The following is a 27582-nucleotide window of genomic DNA, read 5'->3' as shown; positions in this document are numbered from 1 at the left end:
TTTTAAAATGTTGTTTCTTAAATGTACCTTGATGTCTAACGAGTTTAACAAAATTAAATCGTACAAAATACATATAAATTGCTTCCAAATGCGGAAGCCCAAAATATCTAACGGCTGGATAAGTCCAGTGGCTCTTTTTGGAATTGTTTGAACATTAATGATTTTCTTACTCCCAATTTTAGCATTTAAAATATTTTCTTATTTCTGTCCGGTCCAGGAATCGAGAACTAAAACACTGTACTCTGGTACTAGCTCACAATAAACATTCCGTAACCATTTCTGTACAAGTTCTTTGGTCAGTTTTCCAGACTTTGAAGGCAAAGTGTACACATTTGGTGCGGTAAATAGTTTTTTTCTATATTAGGACCAAATTTGCCATTTTTTTCTTTCAACACCACTAGCAACTTCGGTAGGAGTTGTCCATCTGCCGAAATTATTGGCTGTATTGTGTAGCTATGAGTTAGTGAATTAATAGATTGTGCTTCCACTAATACGACTTTTTCTCCTCGTTCATTATGGGTCCTGCCAGAATGAAACTCTTCATGAAAACCAGACTGATCAGTATTAAACACGCACTCTGGGCTGTGACTTTCTATTAATTGCGACACTTCTTCAACAAACAGTGCCGCGTTACAATTAGTATCTTCTTGTTCAAATTGGTACTTTTTAGATACGAATTTGCAAATTTTTCTTGATCCAATTTTGAATTTCTTTTTAAAACTCATTACCCAGGAATGAGATGCTCGAAACGTCATAGTTAACTAGACGAGCGTATTTTAAGGCCCATTTTTTAATATTTATATCGTGAACAATTTTGTTTCGTTGTCTACTTTCTTTGAACTTTTGATAAGTCTTCTTCGTAACAAATTTATTTTTTTCTTCCATTGTGCCACCGTTTTCCAGTTGTTGCTCCCACCTGTAAAGCTCTTGCCAGAACTTTAATTTACAAAACCTGTGTTTCACTGATGCGAAACTCCTCTGTTTCCCACTTTTTTTGTTTCGCCAGTATTCGACGACCTTATTCTTATAAGTTATTGGGATCAGGCATCGTTCAGCCGTTGTTGTGGATGCAGGGTTAGGAGCAACATTTTTGGAGACGAGGTCAAATAACGGTGTTTCAATATTGTCTTCCTCGAAATCAAAGTCATTATCTGACATATCCAATGTGCCATCCAGTTCCACTGTCATATCGGTATCCAGAACCCTGTTGGCAATTAGACCTGTAAAACGGAGACAAGAACGCAATTCCTGTGAACGCTTGTTTTTCTCGTAAAAGTAAATATATATAAATACATTGATCTACTTACGATATAATTCCAATCCCAAATTCCTTTCATCTTCAGAAAATGGGGTATCTTTTTTGTCACACTCTGCAAAACAATTCTGAAGGCACACTACTACATTCCACGAATTGAATGACTTCTGTAGTGGGCGTTTTTTTGTATCTAGGTGTAAAAAATCAATTACCACCATACATGGTTAAAGTAAATATACAGTCACCATTCATAAAAATGACTATAAGAACGTCAGATTTTACCTGTCATTGTAAGAACGTTGTCTCATCGGACGACTAATCAATGTGCACCTCTTGATCTGCTTTGACGTTTCTAATCGGGAAGATACGAGGTATGTGCGAAGTGCGGTGTAGTAAAGAAGAGTGGCCGGGAGGGTGGGGGTGGGTGGTCATTCATTCGACTCGAGCAAGCAGCCCGACTATACGCTGCTCACGTCCGCTGCTTCACTCCTCCCTCCCTCTCCGCCACACAGAGATACTCCCGTGGCACTTCTAATTTTACAACTATTTATTTGTTCTATTTTGGCGTTTAAACTTGCGCTGGGGACATGTAGTTTTCACCTTAGCATTCTACTGCCTTTCACGAATATTCCTACCAAATTTCAACTGAATCCGAGTGAAACACATGTATGTGTTCCCTCGTTAGTTCTTGCAATGGCGATTTTACAAAAAAATTACGTAAATTCACAACAACAACAAAAAAATATTTAATTGATTTCTTCGAAAATGTCTGAGAGTTCCTTAGTTTCTTCAATGGCGACTTCACAAAATGTTTAGCATAATAACAAGAATTAAACAATCCCATCCACGTTATGAACTCACCACTGGCGACAGGTTCGAACCCCACTGTCGGCGGCCCTGAGGATGGTTTTCCGTGGTTTCCCATTTTCACACTAGGCAAATGCTGGGGCTATACCTTAATTAAGGCCACGGTCGATCCCACTGTCGCCATAAGATCTATCTGTGTCGGTGCGACGTAAAATAAATAGCATATGCAAAAACAGTCATGTAGAGAGGTGCGCAAACAATTTGCAGTGAAATATCCGTGTACTCCAGTTCCGGATAGAGAAACTGTTATTAGACGACTTGTTAAGAAATGATAGAGGATTGCTAAATGCTTTAATTCCTAAGCGAAAACATAGAGTATTGACGGAGGACAAAATTGGTGAAATCAGCGCATCATTCACACGCTCTTTGAATAAATCTCTAAGACATATTTCAGAGGAAGTTAGTGTTTCAAAAACATCCATTTTTACTGCCACTAGACTTCTAAAATTAAAAATGCATATCGTGCATGAATTACGGCCTAGAGACGACGAAAAATTAGTTCAATTTTGTAATTGGTTGTTACAAAATATTATAGATGGTAGTGTAGATGCTCATTTAAATTTTTTTTTTTTTTTTTTTTTTTTTTTTTTTTTTTTTTTTTTTTTTTTTTTTCTGATGAGGCATGGTTTCTACTATGAGGACATGTTGCCTGACAGAACAATTGGTACCGGTATTGGAGTACACATATAAGCCCCATTTGATTCATGAGGTTCCACTGCATGATGATAAAATAGGTGTTTGGTGCGTCGTTACAGCAAAGCAAATTATTGGACGCCTTTTTTTTTTTTTTTTTTTTTTTTCAGATACAATAAATTCACAAATATAACACACCCTAATACTCATGCCATTTACCATCAGATGAGAAATTTTATGGGTATTTCCAATAAGATTCAGCAACGGCCCATACAGCTCATGAATCCATGAACGAATTAACTGATGTGTTTTGAGAAAGGATCATTCTCAGGGTTTATAGCCGCTACGTTCCCTCTCTATTTGTGGGGAACACTAAAAAATAATGTTTATAGGAATAATCTGCACAGCATAGATGAATTGAAGGAGAATATAACTATAGAAATTGGGAAAATTACCGAACAAGAACTTACCCTTGTAAACCATAATTTTACTAAACAATGTCAGATCTGTGTGGCAGCAGATGGGCCTCACTTCCAACATCACGTATAACAAGGTAAATACTGCGTAGACTAATTAATTTCTTAATGTGTCTTGATAGCACTGTAATATACTGTAGACAATGAAAGCATACAGATAGCTGATTTACACCTGACAGCGTAGCTAATACTCGCAAGCGATACTTCGACCTTGACTGACGCGTCTCAAGCCCGCAAGTGGCTAGTGGCGGGCAAGCGAGGTTTCTCCCAGCCCCGCCTGTAAGCGAATGCACTGTATTACGTCTAATGACCTTACGACAGAAATACTGTATAAGAATGTTGATTTAAGGAAATACAGTGAAATAAGGAAGATTATATGAAAGAAAATAAGGGAGGGTAAGGAATCTCGGATAAAGGAGATGTGTCAAGAAATTAAAGACCTACAAAGTAAACATGGTGTTTTTAATTTGCGTAAAAATGTAAAAGAAGTAACGGGTAACTTCAGAAGTCACTTTACACTCAACAGTCACAATTATGAACTTTGTATTTCCCACCTAATCAATACTTGATTTATTTCTGATGTATTACATTACAAATATATTTAGCAGTACTGGTTTCAGTCTCTAGTAGAAGCCATCTTCAGCTGCTGAAGAACCTTATCTGTTAAAACAACATTTACAATAATATTAAAAACACTTATTTCTAAATCTGTATAATACAGTTTGTAATAAACTTGCATCAAATTAGAGTTATAAAATTTCAGGTCTAAAATTACATCTAAAAGTTCATTTGCACTGTTTTCGCATATTTATTAGATCTACTGTATTCTGTTGAAAACGTGTATATTGCTTGTGATCTCTAGTATGATAGCATGAAGTTTCACTGTTATGGCCTTGATGCTCTATTTACAAACACTTAATAAATTATACAGTTGTATATTAAAACAGATGTGTGTTTTTGCATGTTCCATTGTAGCGTGTAAAGTAACTCCTGAATGGTTGTATTTATTGTTTTTGTTGACGGATTTCGTCTTATGTAGAATAGTAGCATTATTCCGGGAAGTTTTGAAAGCTATTATTATGTCTTTTGAATAATTATGTTAGTTATGAGATGGACATCGGCATTATTGAAAGTGAAAATTATATACTTTCTTTAATTTGTTTTTTAAGTCAATTTTGATTTTGGTTGTTTTATTTTTTGTATAATTTTATATATTTATTATTATATAGATTAGTTTTGTTTAGCTATTTCGTAGCAGTAGGGGATAAACTTAGTCTCAAAATTTATTTAGGTTTTTGTCAGATTTGTCAAATTTACACAGACCATCTTGAACATTCGAAGATCAGCAAACTTGGAAATATTTTATTTTGGTGCAGATTGTTAAATTACATTTTTGTTGTATTAGGTATATGATTCACAGATAGCAACAGCGTTTTAGAACAAATTAATTAATTAATTGGACCCTCACATAAAATTGACAATAGAGACCGAAACAGATCATACATTAAATTATCTAGACATATCCATCACTACGCTATAAATTGAGGATAGTTATGTCCACCTTTTCAATACAAAACAATGTGACGTCCTTAACACATCACATATTTATTACCTTTCAAACATTGGGACCGGTTTCGGCATTATTTGTATGCCATCATCAGCCATAGGAAACTTAGTGACAAGGCCTAAGTACAATATTAACATAACTTACAACATACATACATATATATATATAAAAATGAACATATTCTTACAATGACTATTAAAATTTTTGGTGTACACCATAAAACCTTAGATTAAAATTGGTAGCATATTTTATGCGACATATTATGACTTTATACAATTATTTGACTAAAGTTAAAGCTTTTGTCAGTTTTTATAAATATTACAAAATGTTAATAGAGCATCCAGATAACAATTTTCACTCTTTAAAAAACTTTTATAACTACTAGGCATTAAAGATAATAGTGCATTTGTTTGGTCGATAATACTAAATTGACATGCATTAAAATGAAATCGCCTACTGTCAGATTGGAAAACAGTGACCTATTTGTACTAGGTATGGGGATAAGTTACATTATAAGTCTATAGTAATTCTGTAACTTGCGTTTATATAGTTTGATTATTTAATAACAAGTCGAATAAAATGATAAAATCGGCTGATATTTTAAACTTTAAAACATTAATAGTCCATTGTAGAGGTCCCTTTTTTCAGTGAAGATATATAGTGAGCAAAACAGTTCCTCTTAGAATTGATTGCAGGTTCACTCTGTTTTAGGTGGATTTTGTATTGAATAAATTTCTTATTTCGTAATTTAATGTCGTTGAGCAATGTTCATAATATAATATTCCGTCTTTTATGCTAATGTTCATAAAATGTAGATCGACTTGATAGAAGTGGACTGGTGAACTAAAATTTCTTCGACCATTACATTCAAGGTCTTTGAGGTTCTAGAAATATCTCGATCCAAGACGGACCTAAGAAGAAAGATATATATACTATGTATTAGCGTAAGAATAACTAAGTTTAATAGGCATTATTTTCGTTTAAGTAGAAAATATCAGCCGATTTTATCATTTTATTCGACTTGTTATTAAATAATCAAACTATATAAACGCAAGTTACAGAATTACTACAGACTTATAATGTAACTTATCCCCATACCTAGTACAAATAGGTCACTGTTTTCCAATCTGACAGTAGGCGATTTCATTTTAATGCATGTCAATTTAGTATTATCGACCAAACAAATGCACTATTATCTTTAACGCCTAGTAGTTATAAAAGTTTTTTAAAGATTGAAAATTGTTATCTGGATGCTCTATTAACATTTTGTAATATTTATAAAAACTGACAAAAGCTTTAACTTTAGTCAAATAATTGTATAAAGTCATAATATGTCGCATAAAATATGCTACCAATTTTAATCTAAGGTTTTATGGTGTACACCAAAAATTTTAATAGTCATTGTAAAAATATGTTCATTTATATATATATATATATATATATATATGTATGTTGTAAGTTATGTTAATATTGTACTTAGGCCTTGTCACTAAGTTTCCTATGGCTGATGATGGCATACAAATAATGCCGAAACCGGTCCCAATGTTTGAAAGGTAATAAATATGTGATGTGTTAATGACGTCACATTGTTTTGTATTGAAAAGGTGGACATAACTATCCTCAATTTGTAGCGTAAATCTAGATTCAATACGGACCAAAATGAAGTTCTTAACTTTAAATATCCATCACTAGACACGAAGATCATTTAACGTACACAATATACAGAAAACCCACTCAAACATCAAACACAATAAAACAAAATTCCACCCATCCAAATGCCCACAAAGAGCAGTCTACCATAATATGATATACAGAGACTTTCACATCCTAAGAAGCCAAATTCAACTAGATGTAGCTAATACCAACTCATTAGTCTCATGATTCAAGTTCTTAAATTTTTTCTAAAGATGATACATTTCAGAATTCATAAAAAATATGAACTGGACATAAGTGACAATAAATTTGCTTTCTGTAAGGGCTTTGGGACATATAAGGCCTTGTTCTGCCTGACGATACAAAATTGTAGAGACAATTCTAAAGATGTAGATATCTGCTTCACTGATAATGCCTGAGCATTCAGTTGTCTTAAACATTCCGAACTCCTGTAAATTCTGAACACAATAGCAATAGACAATGAAGACCTTACATTTGTCAAAAAGCTGTATGAACCTCAAGAAGCTTCTGTAAGAATTGGAAACTCTGAGACTCGTGCTGCTAGGATCAAACAGGGAGTTCGCCAGGGATGTGTATTATCTCCCTTGCTGCTGTACTCTGAGCAGATCTTCCGAGCCGCTCTTCAAGAAGCGAAAGATGGAGTAAAAGTTAACGGTAGGCTGATCAACAGTCTGAGGTACGCAGATGAGTGTCATCTTGGCTGACAGTACTGAAGGTCTTCAGTATCAGGTTGACAGAATCGTAACAGAAGGGGATAAACTTAGTCTCAAAATTAACACCGACAAGACCAGGGTGATGGCCATTTCCAGAACTCATAACGCATATTCTTATGACTATTTTTGGGGAACCAGTCGAACAAGTGCGGAAGTTTAAGTACCTCAGCAGGTGGATTGCTGAAGACTTAGACCCGGATTTAGAGACCCATGTACGAATAAAAATGGCTCATACTAGCTTTCTGAAAATGAATCTACTGTGTTACAGAAGCCTCAGCTAGGACACACTTCACAACTTCGTCAGATGCTATGTTTATTCACTGCTTCTGTACGGCACTGAAACATGGACTCTGAAATGTAACACCATTAAGAGAATAAATGCCTTTAAGGTGGGGTGTTCTGAAGGATGTTACGGATCTCGTGGACTGACAATGTCTCCATTGCTGCCGTATTCAAACGCATGAAGGGGAAATGAAATGTTAATGTGCACAATCAAGAAAAGAGGCTTATTATGAGGAATGAAACATACAACCTACTTCAGTTGATCATGCAGGGTAAAATTAATGGACGTCGAGGTCGCGGTCGAAGGAAACATTCTTGGCTGAGGAACTCGTGAGATTGGACAGATAACATCTGTGCTTTGTGTATTCTTTAGAAATATTCTCATCATAATGATTCAGTTTATACTGCACTATTTGAAGCCGTAATACCTCTCTATGAGTTATTCTTTCAGTGGATGATGTATTTTTAATGTACCACTAATACATGTTTCATCCAGAGTTCTTTCTTTTTTCTTTTCCCTAGTTATTATTATACCTCTTTTCATTTTAATTACTGTACTTTCATTGACCATTGATCTCCAATTTATTTGTGATAAGTTCCTATTTTCAGTTCCTCAAATTTATATTTCTAGGGTTGATAACTATATTATCTGTTACAGATGTATTTGATAGAGAATATATGCAGGCATATTGTAATCTACCCGAGAGAGAGCTGAAGCTGTATCAACGCTGTGATCATCCACCATCTCAAGCCTCCCTCTATTGCCGTTATTATTTCAAGGAGCTAGAGTTGTGACCCAGTATGAAGTATCAGTTCAAGAACTGGTGGGAAACCACATTGAAGTTATGAAGAATATTTGTAAGTTTGCTGGTACAGTCCTATCATATAACCATATTCTGAGTTTTTTATCATTTTTTTTTCTCCCTTTATTTATATTTACACATCTGTTCATAACAAGGAAACATTGGCCAACCAGCAAGGATTCTGGTTCATTATAAATGAATGGCTGGGTTCTCAGTCTACCACACAACTTTAGAAGTTGTGTAAATGCACTTCTGTTGCTGCTTCCCACTGATTCTTCCATGTTTGAGGGGGTTAAAATCTCTTTAACCATGTTAGTAGCATCGTGCAGAATTGGACAGTGTGACTGGCCTGTTGGGATTAACCATCCTGAAGTATGAAGAATGGTTAAAATGGCTCCAATCAAGTGCCTCTCACTTTTAGAAGTCGTATCAAAATTGCGTCATGCATTTATGAACTGTTAAATTTGCGTCTCCACATGTTTTCATATCAGTCAGTTGGTCCTCGGCAAAATGAACACTGAAATTATGTCCAGTATCAAAAATATCCAACATAATGAAATGTCATATAGCCATTACCGTATATAGACTGATTTAATGCACCTGTCCTTGCCATCCTTTCCTGTGCTAACCTTTTCATTTTTGCCTAACTACAGCATCCTACATGTACTCTAATCAGCTTCTCATATCCATACCTTGGTCAACCCCTGCTGTTTTTACCTCCTTAGAAAGCCAACTGAACAAGTTCTGGGCGTCTTAAGATGTGTCCTTTAATTCTATGTCTTCTTCTGGTCAAATTTTGGCAAATCATTCTCCTCTCACCAATTCTATTCAATATCTCTCCATTTGTGATTCGATCTATCCATCTCGCCCTCAGCATTCTTCTATAACATCACGTTTCTTTCTGAGCTAGTTATCATTCATGTTTCACTTCCATACAATGCCATGCTCCAGATGAAAGTCTTTAAAAACATCTTTCTAATTCCTGTATCAGTGTTCGAAGAGAGCAAGTTTCTTTTCTAAGGCCTTTCTTGCTTGTGCTAGTCTTTTATGTCTCCTTACTTCTGCCATCATTAGTTATTCTACTACCCTAGTAACAGTATTCATGTACTTACTTTAACATTTCCTAATCTAATATTTTCTGCACCACCTGACTTCATTCGACTGCACTCCATTATTTTTGTTTTGGATTTATTTATTTTATTTTGTACTCCTTTACCAAGACTGTGTCTATACCATTCAGCAGTTTCTCCAGATCTTCTGCAAACTCAGATAAAATAATAATAAATGAATGAATTCACATTAATGTCACAGTGAATTAATAATGTTACAAAATTTACAGAATTTAATTCATTTGCTAATTTTATTCTGCATTAGGGTCAGCATGCATCTTCATATAGTACGAATTTGCTCACAGATATTGCTTATTGGTATCCTTTATACTTGTATTGGCATATAATATGTTCAATTTGCCTTTGATTTGTTATGTACTTGTTATTTATTATTTATTGGGTGCCTTATGTTTACATGACCATTTTCAATTTGATTTATTGTATTCCCAGTTTCATTTTGTTCCTTTCTGACCTTTTTTTTTTTTTTTTTTTTTTTGAGATATTGAAGCTTTCTGTTTTCAGTTTCAACTCAGTCAATTTATAACTGTTCAGTTCTTCAGTCTGCCAAAAATAATTTTGAATAAATAAATTTATAAACTACCTGAAAAAGAAACAAGTTAAATAAAATAGGGTGACATATTTCATTCTTGAAAGAACATCATCAGATTACACTCAAATATATGTAGAGATGTATAAGCATGTTTAAATCATTAAAAACTTGAAATTTGGAACTTATCTTAATGAAGTCCTCACTTCTCTCCATTCTATCATAGAATGCAAGTTTTTGCAGTAACTCTGTCATTTGTACATTGTGGACATTATGTTCTGGACCAATTGACCTTGAGTGGAGTAAGCAGATCTCTATGCACAGGTAACTTAGGATTCTCGCAGATTATTCCTGTGAGCAGTGGGGCTCAACGCACTGATGTGAGTTTTATTGGACCAGATATAATGAATGTGGTGGTATTCAGTTGGGTGTCAATCTTTTTTTTCTTTTTCTTTTTTCATTTCCCGTTTTCAGTCATCTGCATGTAAATAAATCTTGTATAATGACTGTTATCCATACTGGTGAACAGTACCCAGCACTTGAATAAATCAAACTCATCACTGAAAATTTTAAGGTGTTTGCTAGAGATCCACGGGTGGTTCCACACAAATTATAGAGGGTGTTATCATCACCATAAGATCTGTCTGAGTCAGTGCGACATAAAACCAATAGCAAAGGAAAAAAATGGGGGATATTATTTTGTTCTCAGCTTCTGAGCAGTGTTTAGGAGGTTCTACTTGAAGGATATGTTCTCTCAAAAACCACTCCAGGATACTTTGGGTTCTCCTTATGGTGAAGAACTCTTACCATAGAAATTTACATTAAGTTTTACATTCACCAACTGATTATTCAAATCTAAACAAGATACCTCCATTTATTTAGCACTGGGATGGAATATGTAATACTGTGTTGACAAATCTTTCTCCAGTTCCTTATGCTGTACGGCTAGTGCTAACAAGGGAACTATCCATGCGGTCATATCAAAACCAACAATGACATTTTGCAGGGAGCATGAGGGGTCCATAAGAAAGCAATGTACAAAACATTTAGCTGCCATTTCAAGCTGTAAGGTCCTCAAATTGACATGGAAATGTCTAATAGGATTGCACACGTTAGTATATAGCTTGACATGGACAGCTCTGGTGACCAGCTGAAGCGAGCACGTTACCTTCAGTTTTCTGTTCCAGGCAGTTAACGCATGTTCCTTTGGGTGAGCAGTCATGAATCCAGCTAATGTTCTGGAGTATGCATTACGTTAGTTCTGTGAAAAAGGTTTCTCCTCTTCCCGTGAAATAACTTTGGAAGAAAGGGAGATGGGTCGACGTGTGATCGAACTAATTGAAAATCATTGCAGCATCATCTCCGAGTCATGTCTGGAGAGAAATAGTGACAGTGAAAGTGATAGTGCAAGCAGCAAGACCTCATCTGCATTATCTGAAAGAGAAGGCAGCAAGCCATTGCCAGATAGGAGAGGTGTTACGGATCCAAGTTTGAGGCCCAAGTCGTCTTCCCATCAATCCAGTGAAGAGACACTGCATTCAGCTTACAAATCTACTAGTTCAAGCTATGCTTCCAGTCCACAAAAGAAAGTGAAACAAACTGTAGATCTTGCGTACAAGAGGAAAGATGTACATGTACCGTTAAATAAGGTGGATTTATAAGCGGCTTTTATTAACCACTGTTCATGCAAGTTGTCATGAGGTGATATCATTACAAGTGTACAGGTGGAAGAACCCATTAGAATCTACATCAGTAAGTCCCGTTGAACACAGGAAATTGATACATACAAAATTACTTTCTTGCTTTGCAGAAGCAAGAAGGCTGAAGCGGAATGTATGTGATGAAGATCTGCAACTGTGAGCCTTGGAAATTTCAACAGAAATGTCAATGGGACAAACTAATTTCAGCACATCTACTAGTTGGTTGAGTCATTTCAAGAAAAATTACAGATAAAAAAGTAGAAAAATCACAACACTTGTATCTCGTGTGTATCTGCGAAAAGACGAAAAAGATAAAGTTGCAAAGTAATTTGTGGAATCAGCTACAGAGCAATTTTCAGACTACACCCCTTCTAAATATACAATACAGATCAGAGTGGTTTCACCCACGAAATGAAAACGAAAAGGACTCTCATTTGTTGGTGAGAAACATACAGAAATATTTGCTCAATCAGTTAGTGCACTCACCCATGCGTACACAATTATACCTACAATTAGTATGGCTGGTACTCTTTTCTTGAAATTATTCGTTATACTCCAGGAGGCAACTGGAACTTTCGATCCGAGAGTTTCCAAAGAAATGTTACATGCCAGAAATATAATTGTAACAGTCACAAAATCAGGAAAAATGGGGGAAAAGGAATTAAAATATTGGTTTAAAGTATCCTCCTTCCCATTCACGGAAGAGAAGTGTGTGGTACTGTTAGATTCCTGGACTACTTATAGTGATAAAAGCTGTCTTGAACACATTCCTCCAAGCAACAGTATAGAAATTCTCCAGATTCCTCCCGGCACTACAGGGAAAATACAGCCTTTGAATAAGTTTTCTTCCGGCAATGGAAAGATTATTAAATGTTAAACAGTTAACCTATTGAAACCACCTATTCAATACTAGTAAAGTCTTTAGGACTATAACATTGTCATTATATTAACAAGGAGGCATTCCCTACTCGTCACCACCGATTTTGCTCAAATTTAGAGAACATGCAGGGCTTGACTAGAAATGAAAGTACCCAAAGTGGAAATCCAGATGGCCAAGCGTAAGGTCCTCTTGCGTTAGTGTGCACGCTGAGCAATAGTTGGTGTAGCGGTAAGAGCTCGGGCTAGTAATTTGATGGTCGTGAGTTCGACTCCCGGTATGGAGACTTTTTTTCCCTCTCAACTTTTATATTATTCATTTTGTAATCAAGCAAAGAGTTGAATAATTCATTATATTTATTTATTTATATGCAAAAGGCATAGAAAAGGTAAAAAATTGGGATTTAATTGTCAGAATTTTCATCTGCACGTTAACATCAGTGGCATCCGGCAACAGTCTGGCTGCAATCAGGCGAGGTAATGACAGTTCGAACGGTAGACAACCACACATCAACACGTGACCCTTGCCGTGCGCTCGAAAGTATCCCAGTCATTCTCCAATCAACGTGGATACCGCAGGCGAATACTTGATGTATGTTTACAATATTTTTGATTCCCTCAGTGATGGCATAAATACTGGAATATACGTTGATGATGTAACATTATGGTACGTGCTGATGATTTCCATAACCTCCCTCAGTTTTAGGCCTATTTACTATCCATGAGCTCATGAAATTTCAAAATACGTGAGCTACTCATTTATAATTATTTTGCATATTCTAATCATTTATAATTTTTGGTAAAATCTAGTATTACGAATTATGTTGCTTGACAAAATTCAATAAATGAATTTCAATTAGAGATTCAGTATACTTTAATGTTGCTGGTGATATTTTCTATGTAAACAGAGTAGTGACTAGTGATGAAACCTTTCACGCATCTATGAGTCTTTGGAATCATTCTCCGTCTGGCTTGAACGAGTCGCGAAAGAACCGGGAAAGAATTGTGAACGAATCGTAAGAATCGATTCGTAATGTATGAATGATAATACCAATATAAATGGTCCATTATTGGACATTATAAATTTTCCAGCTAGCTCATTCTTGGTTGCCAGCGTTTCGCCCTCGTGTGCTAGGGTGGGCTCATCAGTTGGTACCTAGCACACCTACCAATACGCTGGCTAGTGCATACCGTGGAGGCCACTGCGTAGGCTAACTGGAGCCACCGGCAGTGCCAATGCACTAAGAGACTTTGTCTCATCACTAAAAATTGATGCCTGCTTGGCCATCAGATGATATAGATGTTGATTCCCATAGGGAATCTGAAATATTTGTCCTGAATGAGCAAATTTATAATACCAATATAAATGGTCCATTATTGGACATTATAAATTTTCCAGCTAGCTCATTCTTGGTTGCCAGCGTTTCGCCCTCGTGTGCTAGGGTGGGCTCATCAGTTGGTACCTAGCACACCTACCAATACGCTGGCTAGTGCATACCGTGGAGGCCACTGCGTAGGCTAACTGGAGCCACCGGCAGTGCCAATGCACTAAGAGACTTTGTCTCATCACTAAAAATTGATGCCTGCTTGGCCATCAGATGATATAGATGTTGATTCCCATAGGGAATCTGAAATATTTGTCCTGAATGAGCAAATTTATAATACCAATATAAATGGTCCATTATTGGACATTATAAACGCTGGCAACCAAGAATGAGCTAGCTGGAAAATTTATAATGTCCAATAACGGACCATTTATATTGGTATTATAAATTTGCTCATTCAGGACAAATATTTCAGATTCCCTATGGGAATCAACATCTATATCATCTGATGGCCAAGCAGGCATTAATTTTTAGTGATGAGACAAAGTCTCTTAGTGCATTGGCACTGCCGGTGGCTCCAGTTAGCCTACGCAGTGGCCTCCACGGTATGCACTAGCCAGCGTATTGGTAGGTGTGCTAGGTACCAACTGATGAGCCCACCCTAGCACACGAGGGCGAAACGCTGGCAACCAAGAATGAGCTAGCTGGAAAATTTATAATGTCCAATAACGGACCATTTATATTGGTATTATAAATTTGCTCATTCAGGACAAATATTTCAGATTCCCTATGGGAATCAACATCTATATCATCTGATGGCCAAGCAGGCATCAATTTTTAGTGATGAGACAAAGTCTCTTAGTGCATTGGCACTGCCGGTGGCTCCAGTTAGCCTACGCAGTGGCCTCCACGGTATGCACTAGCCAGCGTATTGGTAGGTGTGCTAGGTACCAACTGATGAGCCCACCCTAGCACACGAGGGCGAAACGCTGGCAACCAAGAATGAGCTAGCTGGAAAATTTATAATGTCCAATAACGGACCATTTATATTGGTATTATAAATTTGCTCATTCAGGACAAATATTTCAGATTCCCTATGGGAATCAACATCTATATCATGTATGAATGAATCGTTAGAATTGATTCTTGAAAAAGAATTGTATTGCCCAACTCTAATACAAAGATTCTTACCTTCAAGTACACAAATGTAGACCAACAAGAATTCAACCATTCAAAATTTACTTATAACAGAATAAAACACATTTCATTCTTTCCTCCAGTAATCCCAACAAACAACTCAATCTCATTCTTAGGAAACTGGAGGGAAAATCAAAGACAAGCAGTGGTCCCAACACCATGCATTCTAAATATCCCTACTCTGAGATAAAGGCTTTGGGTCAAGTATCCCTACTTCCCCCTATGCTTAACTTGCATAATAACTTTCGTTGCACCAGGCGAGTTGGCTGTGCTGTTAGAGGCGCGCGGCTGTGAGCTTGCATCCGGGAGATAGTGGGTTCGAATCCCACTGTCAGCAGCCCTGAAGATGGTTTTCCATGGTTTCCGATTTTCACACCAGGCAAATGCTGGGGCTGTACCTTAATTAAGACCAGGGCCGCTTCCTTACAACTCCTACCGGTAGGCCTTTCCTATCCCATCGTCGCCATAAGACCCATCTGTGTCGGTGCGACGTAAAGCCACTAGCAAAAAAAAAACTTTCATTGCAAATTCTTCAAAAGAGTTATATGTCAGCGGTGCAGGGGACATTCTGTGACAAGATAATCAGAAACAAAATAGTTCCATGCATATATTAATTGAAAATTAGGAGTTAGGGCAGAAGATCTGGAGAAATTGTTAAATGCTATGGACACAGTCTTGGAGGGGTACAAGACGGGGGAAAAAATCCAAAACAAAAGTAATGGAGTGCAGTCGAATTAAGTCATGTGATGCAAGGAATATTAGATTAGGAAATAAAGTCTTAAAGGAAGTGGATGAGTATTGTTACTTGGGTAGTACAGGGAATATAATTTAAGACTTCGCACTTTTGCTTACAGGCTACGGGAATTTCCAAGCGAGCGCAGAGAATATTTCTGACCGAGTGTTATTTGCACAAGAAGAAGAAGAAACCAATTAAAAGGTGCCTTTGAAAATTCCATAGACAGTTTGCTGGTTCGAGAGTACCATCAAAACGTTATTTGCAACAACTCATTCACAAGTGGCATAGTACTGGTTCTGTAATTAACAAGAAAAAAAAAAAAACACAGCAAAGATGAACAGATCTCACACAGGAGAGGTTAGAAGATATACAGGCAAGACTGCGAGTCAGTCCATATAATTCGCTTCAGAGAGTAGCTCAGGAAACTGATATTTCATATTCATCAGCACGTAATGCAAATTAATTAATTAATACATTTACGATCTTACCGGAATCATTCTATGGTGAGTTCAGTTTCATTTATTAGTTTATTTGTTTGCTTTATTGTTTAATTTATGTATTTATTTATTTTACTGAACAAGTTGGCTGTACGGTTAGGGGTGCACAGCTGTGAACTTGCACTGGGGAGGTAGTGGGTTCAAACCCCACTGTTAGCAGCCCTGAAGATGGTTTTCCGTGGTTTCCCATTTTTACACCAGGCAAATGCTGGAGCTGTACCTTAACCAAAGCCACGGCCACTTCCTTCTCAGTCCCTTCCTGCCCCATCATCACCATAAGACCTATCTGTATCGGTGCGACATAAAGCCAATTGTAAAAAGAATTTATTTAGTTATTTATTTGTCTTGAGCGTGTATATAGCTGGTGAGTTCAATTTCGTTTAGTTTTTATAGGTGTGATCATGCCTCTTCTTTGAGACGATTATGTCCACTCACCATTGCGGGCACTGCACTCACTGTACCTACTTATCTGTACTGCTGTGCCTCAGTACTCTGCTATGAAGTCTTAAATTATACTCCCTGTAGCAAAACTAATGATGCAGACGTAAGGAGGACACAACATGCAGACTAACACAAGTAAGGGAGGCCTTTCTTAAGAAACAAAATTTGCTCACTTCGAACATTGATATTAAGGATTAGAAAGATGTTTTTGAAGACTTTCGTCTGCAGTGTGGCATTGCATGTAAGTGAACCATGGACGATAATTAGCTCAGAATGAAAGAGAATAGAAGCTTTTGAAGTGTTGTGTTACAGAAGTATGCTGAAGATGAGATGGGTAGATCGAATCACGAATAAAAGGATACTGAATCAAATTGGTGACAGGAGAACAATTTGGCAAAATTTGATCAGAAAAAGAGATAAAATGATAGGACACATTTTAAGACACCCAGGACTTGTTCACTTGGTTTATGACGGAAGTGTAGGTGGTAAGAACGCTAGGGGTAGACCAAGGTTGCATATGACAAACAGATTAGATTAGGATTTAGTAATTACATAGAAATGAAAAGGTCAGTCCAGGATAGGGTGGTATGCCGAGCTGCATGAAACCAATCTATAGACTGATGACCCGAAAACAACACAGGGCAAGATTCATAGAAAGAAGGCTGGAGAATGGGAGAGCACAATTGGTGAGGAGCATAAAAACTAGACCAAGATATGAAATAAAGAACTTCACAATGTTTGTGAAGAACAGAACTTGAAAGATAACATAATAATTAGCAAACAGTTTCAAACAAAAAATTAAAAACAATGATGTAATAGTTACTGAAGTATTCAAGGGACTGATTTAATTAATAAAACTGATTAAGCTTATATAAATAAAATAGAACAATTTTTCACAGACATCAAGTTCACCATTATAAAAAAGTTCCCACCAATAATATACAATAGAAGTTAAAACAAACTCTTAAGAACTCCCAGTTTTTGTTTAATGATCATGAAATCTCCAAATTGATTAACATGATTCCAAAGTTGCCTGCAGATAGGGCTCTACTTAAGATACACAGGATAGAAACACCGTTTCCATAGAATTTTGTAACAGATCTTAACAACATATTATTACAGTCTGACTATTCATTCCTTTGATATAACAAATATGTACTCTGATATTCCCTTAGCTGAGATATTCAGCTAACCAGTAACAATTTAAACACACACAGTAAACTCAGTAAAATACAAATAAATAATTTACAGAATTTACTGAAATTCATTTTAGGTAACTATTTAACTTTCAGTAACATTATTTATCGACAGAAAGGCTTACCAATGGGTTCGCCTGCATAAGGTATCTTGGCAGATATTTATTTAGACAACTTAGTGAGTACCAAAATAATTAACAAACACAAAGGTCTCATTTTCTGGACAAGATATGTTGATGATATATTTACTGTACTTGGTTCAAACATCACAAACGATGGCTGTGTACATGGAAGAGATCTGGAGAAACTGGAAGGTATCAAATAAACTTCATTATGATTAGGCAGAGATTCAGAAACCACATGTTGGATTGCAAGGAGCAGACGTGGACTTTGATCACAACTTGTTGGTCATGAAATGACATTCGAAGTTGAAAGAAAAGAGTGTGGGGGATTGTTTCAAGGAACATGTTACACAAGGACTAAATGAAAAGGCTGAAGGAAACACAATACAGGAAGAATGGACAATCGTGAAGAATGAGGTCAGTAGGGCTGCTGAAGAAAGGTTAAGAAGAAAGGAAAGATCAACTAAGAATCAATTGATAACTCAAGAGATACTAGACTTGTTTAATGAACGACGAAAGTACAAGAATGCAAAACAATGAGGAGGGCAGAAAGGAATACAGGTGATTAAAGAATGAAGTGGATAAAAAGTACGGGACAACTAAGGAAGAATGACTGTAAGAGAATTGCAATGATGTTGAAGATTGTATGGTCATAGGAAAGGTAGATGCTGCATACAGGAAAATCAAGGAAACCTTTGGAGAAAGGAAAACTAGCTGTATTTTTAATTTTTTTTTTTTTTTTTTTTTGCTAATGGCTTTACGTCACACCGACACATATAGGTCTTATGGCGACAATGGGATAAGAAAGGGCTAGGAGTGGGAAGGAAGTGGCCGTGGCCTTAATTAGGTACAGCCCCAGCATTTTCCTAGTGTGAAAATGGGAAACCACGGAAAACGATCTTCAGGACTGCCGACAGTGGGATTCACAGCTGCGCGCCTCTAACTGCACGACCAACTCGCCTGGTGTATGAATATTAAGAGCTCTCAGATAGAAAACCATTTCTAGGGAAAGAAGATAAGGCAGAAAGATGGCAGGAACAACAGTTGTATCAAAGTAAAGATATAGAAGATATGGTTCTGGAACAAGAAGATGCTGTTGATGCTGATTAAATTGGTGACCCAATTTTGAGGTCAAAATTTGGCAAAGCTTTGAGAGACCTAATAGGAACAAGGCACCTGGAATTTATGACTCCCTCTGAATTACTGACTGCCTTAGAAGAAACCAGCATGGCGAGGTTATTCCATTTAGTGGGTAAGATGTATGATACAGGAGAAATCCCATCCGATTTTCAGCAGAATGTTGTTATACCTATTCCCAAGAAAGCAGGTGCTGACTAGTGCGAAATCTACCACACCATTAATTTAGTACTTCATGCCTGCAAAATTTGAGCACGTATTATTTACAGAATAATGGAAAGACAAGTTGAAACCTAGTTGGAAGAAGATCAATTTGGCTTCAGAAGGAATGCAGGAACACATGAAGCAATCCTGACTTTACATCTGATCGTAGAGGATCCAATTAAAAAGGACATGGCATTCGTACATCTAGAAAAGGCATTTGATAATGGTGATTAGACCAAGCTATTTGAGATTCTGAAGGTGATCAGGATCAGATACTGAGAAAGAACAATTATCTACAATCTGTACAAAAATCAGTCTGCAGTCATAAGAATAGAGGGCTTTGAAAAAAAAAAAAAAAAAAGCAGCAATCCAGAAAGGAGTGAGGCAAGGTTGCAGTTTGTCCACTGTCCTTTTTAATCATAGGTAATAAATTTAATCATCATCATCGGTTTGCCCTTCCAGCGAGCCGTGTAGGGTGTTTGAAAATGAGCGTCTTCCAAAGTTGCGTATTCAAAACCATTTCGTTGTCCAAGACAGATTCCCAATTCCATCCTCTTCTCTCCACGTCTTCCCTCAGTTGATCCATCCATCTTCTTGATCTTCCAGCTGGTCGTCTACCTGTTATTCTCTTTTCCAAATAAGCACATGGTAACCTTGTGCTATTAATTCGTTCAACATGCCCAAACCATTTAAGTCTAGATAACCTAAGTCTTTCCTCCATCGATTCACTTAGACCTAGGTTAGATCGGATCTCATCATTTTTCACATGATCAAGTCGGGTCTTTTGGAGGGCAGTTCCAAGAAATTTCATTTCACAGGCTTGAATCCTACTACAATCCTTTGAAGTTAGTGTGCAGGTTTCCAGAAAATATGTAAGGATGGGAATGAAATATGACTTGTACAGGGTCATTTTTGTTCTTTGTGGGACCTTCTCATCCCATAGTAGGTGTCTAACGATACTGTAAAAGTTAGGGCCTTTGGTTACTCTGTTTGTTATTTCTATCTCAGCTCTGTTATTACTAGCCATTACGCTTCCTAAATAACTGAATTGGTGTATTACTTCAGCTTGGTTGTCCTGTATGTTTATGTTGCATTCTGTATTACGTCTGTTGATTTTCAGTGCTACTGTTTTTGATGGGTTCAGTTTCATTCCATAATCATCAAACTTCTTACACCATGCATTCAGATTATTTTGCACTCCCTTCTCTGTTTCATCCCATATTGCCACATCGTCTGCAAACACCAGAGGCTGAAGATCTTTGTTACCTTTTAGTTCCTTTAAAATGGTATCCATAACTGCTATGAATAGAATAGGTGATAAGGCACTTCCCTGTTGCACTCCTTTGGTTGTATTGAACCATTCAGAGTGACCATCTCCAATTCTGACACAGCTTTTACAATTAGTATATGGCATTTGGATCTTCCTAATAAGGTACTCTGGTACACCAAGTTTTCTAAGACTTTTCCAAATAGTTGATCTAGGAACATTATCATACACCTTTTCAAGGTCCATAAACACAATAATTAGGTCTTTTCCTCTTTCCCAATGTTTCTCTGCCAACATCCTCAAAGCAAATATCAGATCTGTTGTGCTTCTTCCAGTCCTAAAGCCATGTTGTTCCTCTTCTAAGATAGGCTCTAGCATATCCCTTACTCTGGCTTCAACGATCTTCTCCATAATTTTAAGGCCGTGTGATAAGAGGGTAATGCCTCTGTAATTTTCACTTTTCCTTCTACTCCCTTTCTTAAAGATAGGCACTATCACTCCTTTTGTACAATCTTCAGGTATTTTGTTATCCTTCCATATTGTTCTGAGAACTCTATACAGCCACTGCATTCCTGGCAGACCAGCAGCTTTAAACATGTCAGCTGTAATTTCATCAGCTCCTGCTGACTTATCACTTCTCATCCTATGGAGAGCTTGCTCTACTTCTGTCCATGTAATTGGGATATCTTCCTCTATTATTTTCTGTCCTACATCCTCAGCAGAGATCTCTTTAGGGCCATTTAGGAGCTTGTGAAAATACTGCCCCATTGTATCCGTGATGTCTTTCATATTGCGAACTATATTCCCATCTGCTGTCTCCAGAGCTGTAATTGCTTCTTTATCTGATCTTTAACTTTTTACTATTCCATATATCATTTTCATACTCCCTTTTCTGTCTTCTTCCAGTTTAGAATTCTTTCCAGCTTTTCTTTTTCATATTATTTCATATTATTCCATATTGAAGAGCAATATAATGTAAAACAAAAGCTAAAGGTTTCCACCTATTCAATACTGTTTATTGTAACCTTAGAAAAGTTACATATATTTGATGAAACTAGTTTTGGTCTTGCTAGAGACAGTCATCGTCATCATCATCTGCAGTTTTCAGCTGTTGGCCGGGTCTGCTTGAAACATAAGCCTCTCCATCTCCTCTTCTCTGTACACACTCTTCCACTCCTTTTATCCACTAGTATCTTGGTCTTCCTCTTGGTCGTTTACCTGTTATCTCCGTTTCATGCATCCTCCTCGGCATCCTTTCCTCTGTCATTCTCTTCATGTGTCCATACCATCTAAGTCTAGATGCCTTTATCCTATTCTGCAGTGGCTCTTCTTTTACTATATCTCGAACCTTCTCATTTCTCATCTTATCCCATCTTGTCACACCTGTCATGCTTCTCATAAATTTCATTTCACTTGCCTGTATTCTATTCATGGCTCTCTGCCTCATTACCCAAGTCTCAGCTGCATACGTCAGAATAGGTATATAGTACATCCTGTATATCACCCTTTTGCTTCTCTGAGGGACATCCTTGCTCTAAACCAGGCTTCTGACACTTTCCAGGAATGCTCCTGTTTGTCTTCCATGCTCGATTATTTCCTTATCATTTCTTCCACTTTCCTCTATGATACTTCCTAAGTACTTGAAACTCTCTACCTTCCTAAGCTGTTCCCCTCCAAGCATTATCCCTCTCGTAGGTCTCTCCTTCTTTGTAGTTGTGATCACTATCTTGCTCTTTTGGGGATTAAATTTCATTCCATATTGTTCCACCTCATCTACCCTAGCATCTAACTGTTCCTGGATATCCTCTTCCTTTTCTCCCCATCTGCAAACATCATCACTTTCATTTTTCCTTCTCCAATTTTCCTTGCCACTTTTGTCATTATCTCATCCATTGTTACTACGAAGAGCAAAGGTGACAGAGCACTTTTTTTGTTTTAATCCACCTTTTTGCTCAAACCAGCCTGTTCTCTCTCCTATCTTCACACAACTGACACTCCCATTGTACATCTCCTTCACTCTTTCTACGGTCTGTTCCTCGACACCTTTTCTCTGTAAGGCTTCCCATACCTTGTTTCTACACACACGTCATAAGCTTTCTCAAAGTCCACGAAGGCCATCACAAGATCCTTACCCCATTCATAATGATGCTCTTTTAGTTGACATACTGTGAATATGAGGTCTACTGTGGACCTTCCTGATCTGAAACCATACTGCTCTTCTCTTAACTTTTCTTCCACCCTCTTTCTGATTCTATTCTCCAGAATCTTCTCAAACACCTTTGCACGGTGGCATATCAATGTGACTCCCTGATAGTTCCTAAACTCTTTTCTATTCCTCTTCTTGAAAATGGGTATGATTACCCCCTTCTTCCAATCTTCAGGGGTCTTCCTTTCCTTCCATACTACTTTCAACACGTTAAAGCCACTGTTTCCCCACCTCTCCTATTGCCTGCACCATCTCAATACTCACCTCATCTAACCCTGGGGCTTTTCCTCCTTTCATCTTGCCCAGTGCTAGCTCCACTTCTGCCCATGTTAAGTCATTTTCTTCTTCCATATTTCTTACTTCTTTCCTGCTTCTACTTTCCTCCTCAGTGCATCCTTCTGGGTTTAGTAAATCTTCAAAATACTCCTTCCACATTCCTTTGAGTTTCTCCATTTCCTGCACTTCATTTCCATTTTTGTCAATCATTATAACATCTTCCCTCATGCCTTTCCTCTTACTCTTTACCATTCCATACAGTACTTTTTTCTTTCCTTTGCTATCCTCTTCTATCATGTTTGTCCACTTTTCCATCCATTTTTTCTCCTCTGTTACAACCTTTTTAGCTTCTTCCTTTTTCGTCTTATATTCTTGTCTTGTCTCGATGTCCTCTGTTGAAATCACACTCTGAAAGCGTTATTCTTCTCCCTAACTGCCGCTTTGGCTCTGTCATTCCACCATGGGATCTCCTTGCATCTTTTCCTGGCACTCTTGCATCTTTTCCTGGCACTAGTTCTCCCACAAGTTTCCTCTGCAGTTTTTACTAGTGTCCTCTTGGCCCTTTCCAATTCCTCCTCTCCTGTTGTATCATCCATTGGTATGTTCAATCTTATTTTTTCTTGATATTCTTCCTTCGTTTCCTTTTCCTTCAGTTTCCATATTTTTATGCATCTTTCTTGCTTCCCCTGTTCTCTTCCTTTCCATCATTGTTCTCAGTTTCATTACCAGTAGTCTGTGGTCACTATTTAGGGCCTCTGATGGTATTACCCCTACATCTATAACATTCCTCTTCATTTCCAGTCGTAGATCATGTAATCTACAATGGATTTCCTAGACCAGTCACTGCTATACCACGTTATCTTATGGCTTTCTCTCTTTTTGAACCACGAGTTCCCGACCACCAATCCATTTCTTTTGCACAAATCCAGTAGTCTTTCTCCTTCCCTATTCCTATTTCCTCATCCTTCCACTCCAAGCATGTTCTCATAACCCTTCCTTTCCATGCCTACATGGGCATTCAAGTCCCCCTTTACCACATTATTTTGTCCATTCAATTGTCTCTCCAATTCTTCCTCAAAATCATCTTTATCTTGTTGCGTGCATCCTGCTTGTGGAGCATACACTTGTACAATTTCCCAGGTTTTTCCTTTGACTGTTATTTTGACTTTTATCAACCTGTCACTTATCCCTTTTACTTCCTCTTTCAATCCATTTCTTTCTACCACTCCTACTCCATTTCGCTTTCCCTAATCATTTCCTATCCAGTACAACCAAAAACCATTCCGCAGCTCTCTCCTACCCTCACCCCTCCACTTAGTCTCTGCCAGCCTTATTACATCCAGTTTTCTTCTTTCCATCATGTCTACAACCTCTTCTACTTTTCCGATCAATGTTTGTATATTCAGTGTGCCAATTCGTAATCCTGTTCCTCGCCAGGGTCGTCGTCTGTTACATCCGTCCGGCTTATCGTTCCTTGTTTCCTTGAAAGCGAGTTAATATCCATCACCGGCTTGCTAGGCCTGTCGTGACTTCACCAGAGCCCCGTTAGCCGACATCTTTTTCAGGATTCCTGTAGGGCCTTCACAGCTACTGTAGCAGTCTCCAGGCCCACACAGTCCCCACTGTACTTCACCCCCCACAGGCTATTCCCTACTTGATAATGTTGCCCATCTTCCACGACGTGGACGAGGGGTTGGACTTGTGAGAGACAGTCATCAGTCAAAATCAATACAAGTTAAGGCAAGATATGAATTATAGATAAAATTTATGAAGCAAGTGTGTGTTATTGAAATTCAGTGCAAAACGAGTAACATTTGGATGTTAAACACTCATCACAATAACATGTCTTGTGTAACTTTTCTAAGGTTACAATGAATAGAAATGAATAGGTGGAAACCTTTAGCTGTTGTTTTACGTTCTCTCCTTTTTAATGTTTATATAGAACAGACGGTAAAGGAAATCAAAGAAGAATTTGGAAAGGTAATCACAATCCAAGGAGTGGAAATCAAAACCCTGAGATTTGCCAAAGATATTGTTTTTTGTCTGAGTCTGAGGAAGGTCGGGAGAAATTGCTCAGTGGTATGGACACAGTTTTGGGGAAGGAGTAGAAGATGAAAATAAATAAATCCAAAACAGAAGTAATGGAGTGAAGAGATGTATTTGGGTAGATTTTCCTTCTGAGTTCGAACATAAGTGCGTGGAAAGCCAGGAAGGAAATGTGTAACTAGGGGTTATGTGAGCATCGTAACTCGCAAAAACAAATCAAAGACCAGAGTTCAATGCTCGTTGTAGTTTCATAGTTTGTTCACGGGTAGCATCAACGAGGACAATATCGCAGTAGTCAAGTATTGGTAGTATCAAAGTTTGGAGTAGTTTTATCCTTATGTCTTGTGGCAAAATGTCCTTATGTCATTTCAGAGGGTGTAGCTTCAGGTACATCTTTCTACATGTATTTCTTACGTGTGCAGACCAATCAAGAGTTTCAGTCAGGGTCATACCTAGGTTCTTCACTTCCTTACTGAACAGGATTACGGTGGTATTTAATGTCACCAGAGGAATAGCATAATTTTTATACATGATGATTAATAATATCTGAGAATGTCGACAAACGAGAGTGCCATGCTGATAATTTTATTGGTATTACAATAGTATATTTGTCCTGTGAAACTTACACACTCCTCCAGGGTGTTTGTTTGCCTTTTTTTTTTTTTTTTTTTTTTTTTTTTGCAGTACTATACATATAACCCAAACTTATTCAGATGATTTATAGATTTTTTTTTTTTTTTTTTTTCAGGAATTTTGAAAAACTGTTCAGCCAAGGTGGTGATCATGCATTGTTGTTCACCCAGAATAGTGTTTGAGGTGTAGTGCCCATCAAATAAAGCTGTCCGTCTCATTGAAGTCCATCCTGCCGACAGTTGCAACTGTGTTTGGTGCCCTCCCCGTGTTTGTCAGCAATAATCATGAATGACTGCTCAATCAAGATTGCTTTTTGTTGGGTATTCTGAAGATTGGTGGAAGAGGAGTTGGATTCTGACATTCATTCTCTCGTGTACATACAATAAGATATATTTAATAATGGAAGCTTACCTTTTTTATAGCTTTAATATTTGATTGCATCTTGTAGTATATCACTAAAGCATTGTCTTCATTTAGTTCTGTTGCCCTCAGACCCTTCATCTTCTCCAGCATGCTTTTTAGTGGTGAGTTAGTGCATCAGACTTGTACTTAAACGTAAATATTCTGCTCCTGTAGAGGGAAGTTCGTGCATTGTGATGTAGAAGACTGTGAAATGAAACAATTAGTGTGGTGTTTATTGTAATAATTCACATGGAACTGAAATATTTTTATAACTCTTGTGTAAATTGTTGTAGCACAATATCATAAATCTTAAATGCTACATTTTATTATGTAAATTTAGTATTATAAATTTTCTATTTTCAATTTTGCCCTTGATATTGTAATAATTTACCATTCATGCTGTGATCAAATCTTTGAAGCAAAATAGTTGTTTGGGTGTGATATGAGCTAAGCTTGTTAAATATTTAACTGCTGTTACAAACAAATGATCTTTTTCTCTATAATTTGTTAAGTCTATCTGAGCAGGATAATACCTACCAGTTTCTTACCATGTTGCTGCCTATAAACATGAAATTGTGCATATTTTAAAGGTCCTGTTATTGTCTTTTAATTTGACTGTAATGTATTTATGTTTGACGTTCATAGGTGGTGGTGTGTTTCACCGCTTTGGTTGTGAATTGTACATAGTCTATTCTGGTGATTGATTACAGTGTTCTTTTCAGTTGTTTGATAAGCCATTTTCCTTGTTTTCTCCTTTGGAGATCTTGTTCATTTCATAACAGTCTGCATTCCTGTGTTAGTGCTGGCACAGACAACACAATGCTATTATCACTGAAGAGAGATGTATTTAACAGGTGATGTAGTGGAAGACTGAAAACTGTTCTTTTTTTTTTCTTTATTTTTTTTTCAATAAGAGGAAGGTGACATATTTTCTTTTCATCATGCATTCATTAAGTGAAAAATATTTCTTAGAATCATACCGTATTCTCTGAATACTTCATTCTTGTCCTGTTCTGTTCTCCTAAACCTTAGATATGACCTTTTTCCTTTCTTCAGAAAAATTTGATTACTGTGTACAATTGCTTTGATGATATTAGTTCATAGGTACATATTCTTGTAAGCCAGCTTCTTTCTACCTACCCATATCTTTGGGATTGGAACAATAAAGAGAATGACCAATTACCCTATTTTCGTAAATAATGTGAAATAAGCTAAGGAGCCTGTATTATAAAGCATTACTCCATGACCTAATACAGGCCTGTTCAGAGTATATTTTTCACTTTTATTGAATTTAGCAGATGTTTTGATATATCAAACCGTATGTCTCCTGGTACAAACAAGATTTATCTACTGTACAGTAGACCTTTCTGACTGGTGAACCTGTACATACATTTG

General features: G+C 37.1%; 1 protein-coding gene across 6 annotated transcripts in view; it reads left to right on the top strand.

Moving 5' to 3' along the window:
- Positions 1–27369, top strand: part of Crag (DENN domain-containing protein Crag) — a 579187-nt gene extending 551818 nt beyond the window's left edge. For all 6 annotated transcript variants that reach the window (XM_068225395.1, XM_068225392.1, XM_068225393.1 and 3 more), the window contains 2 exons: positions 8126–8325; positions 25901–27369. In XM_068225395.1, coding sequence (XP_068081496.1) covers positions 8126–8262 — 137 coding nt within the window. In that variant the 3' untranslated portion in view covers positions 8263–8325; positions 25901–27369. The remainder of the gene's footprint in view (positions 1–8125; positions 8326–25900) is intronic.
- Positions 27370–27582: the final 213 nt, after the last annotated feature.

The sequence above is a fragment of the Anabrus simplex genome, chromosome 1 (assembly GCF_040414725.1).
Source record: "Anabrus simplex isolate iqAnaSimp1 chromosome 1, ASM4041472v1, whole genome shotgun sequence".
Taxonomy (NCBI): domain Eukaryota; kingdom Metazoa; phylum Arthropoda; class Insecta; order Orthoptera; family Tettigoniidae; genus Anabrus; species Anabrus simplex.
This window is presented reverse-complemented; position numbering and strand designations above follow the sequence as displayed.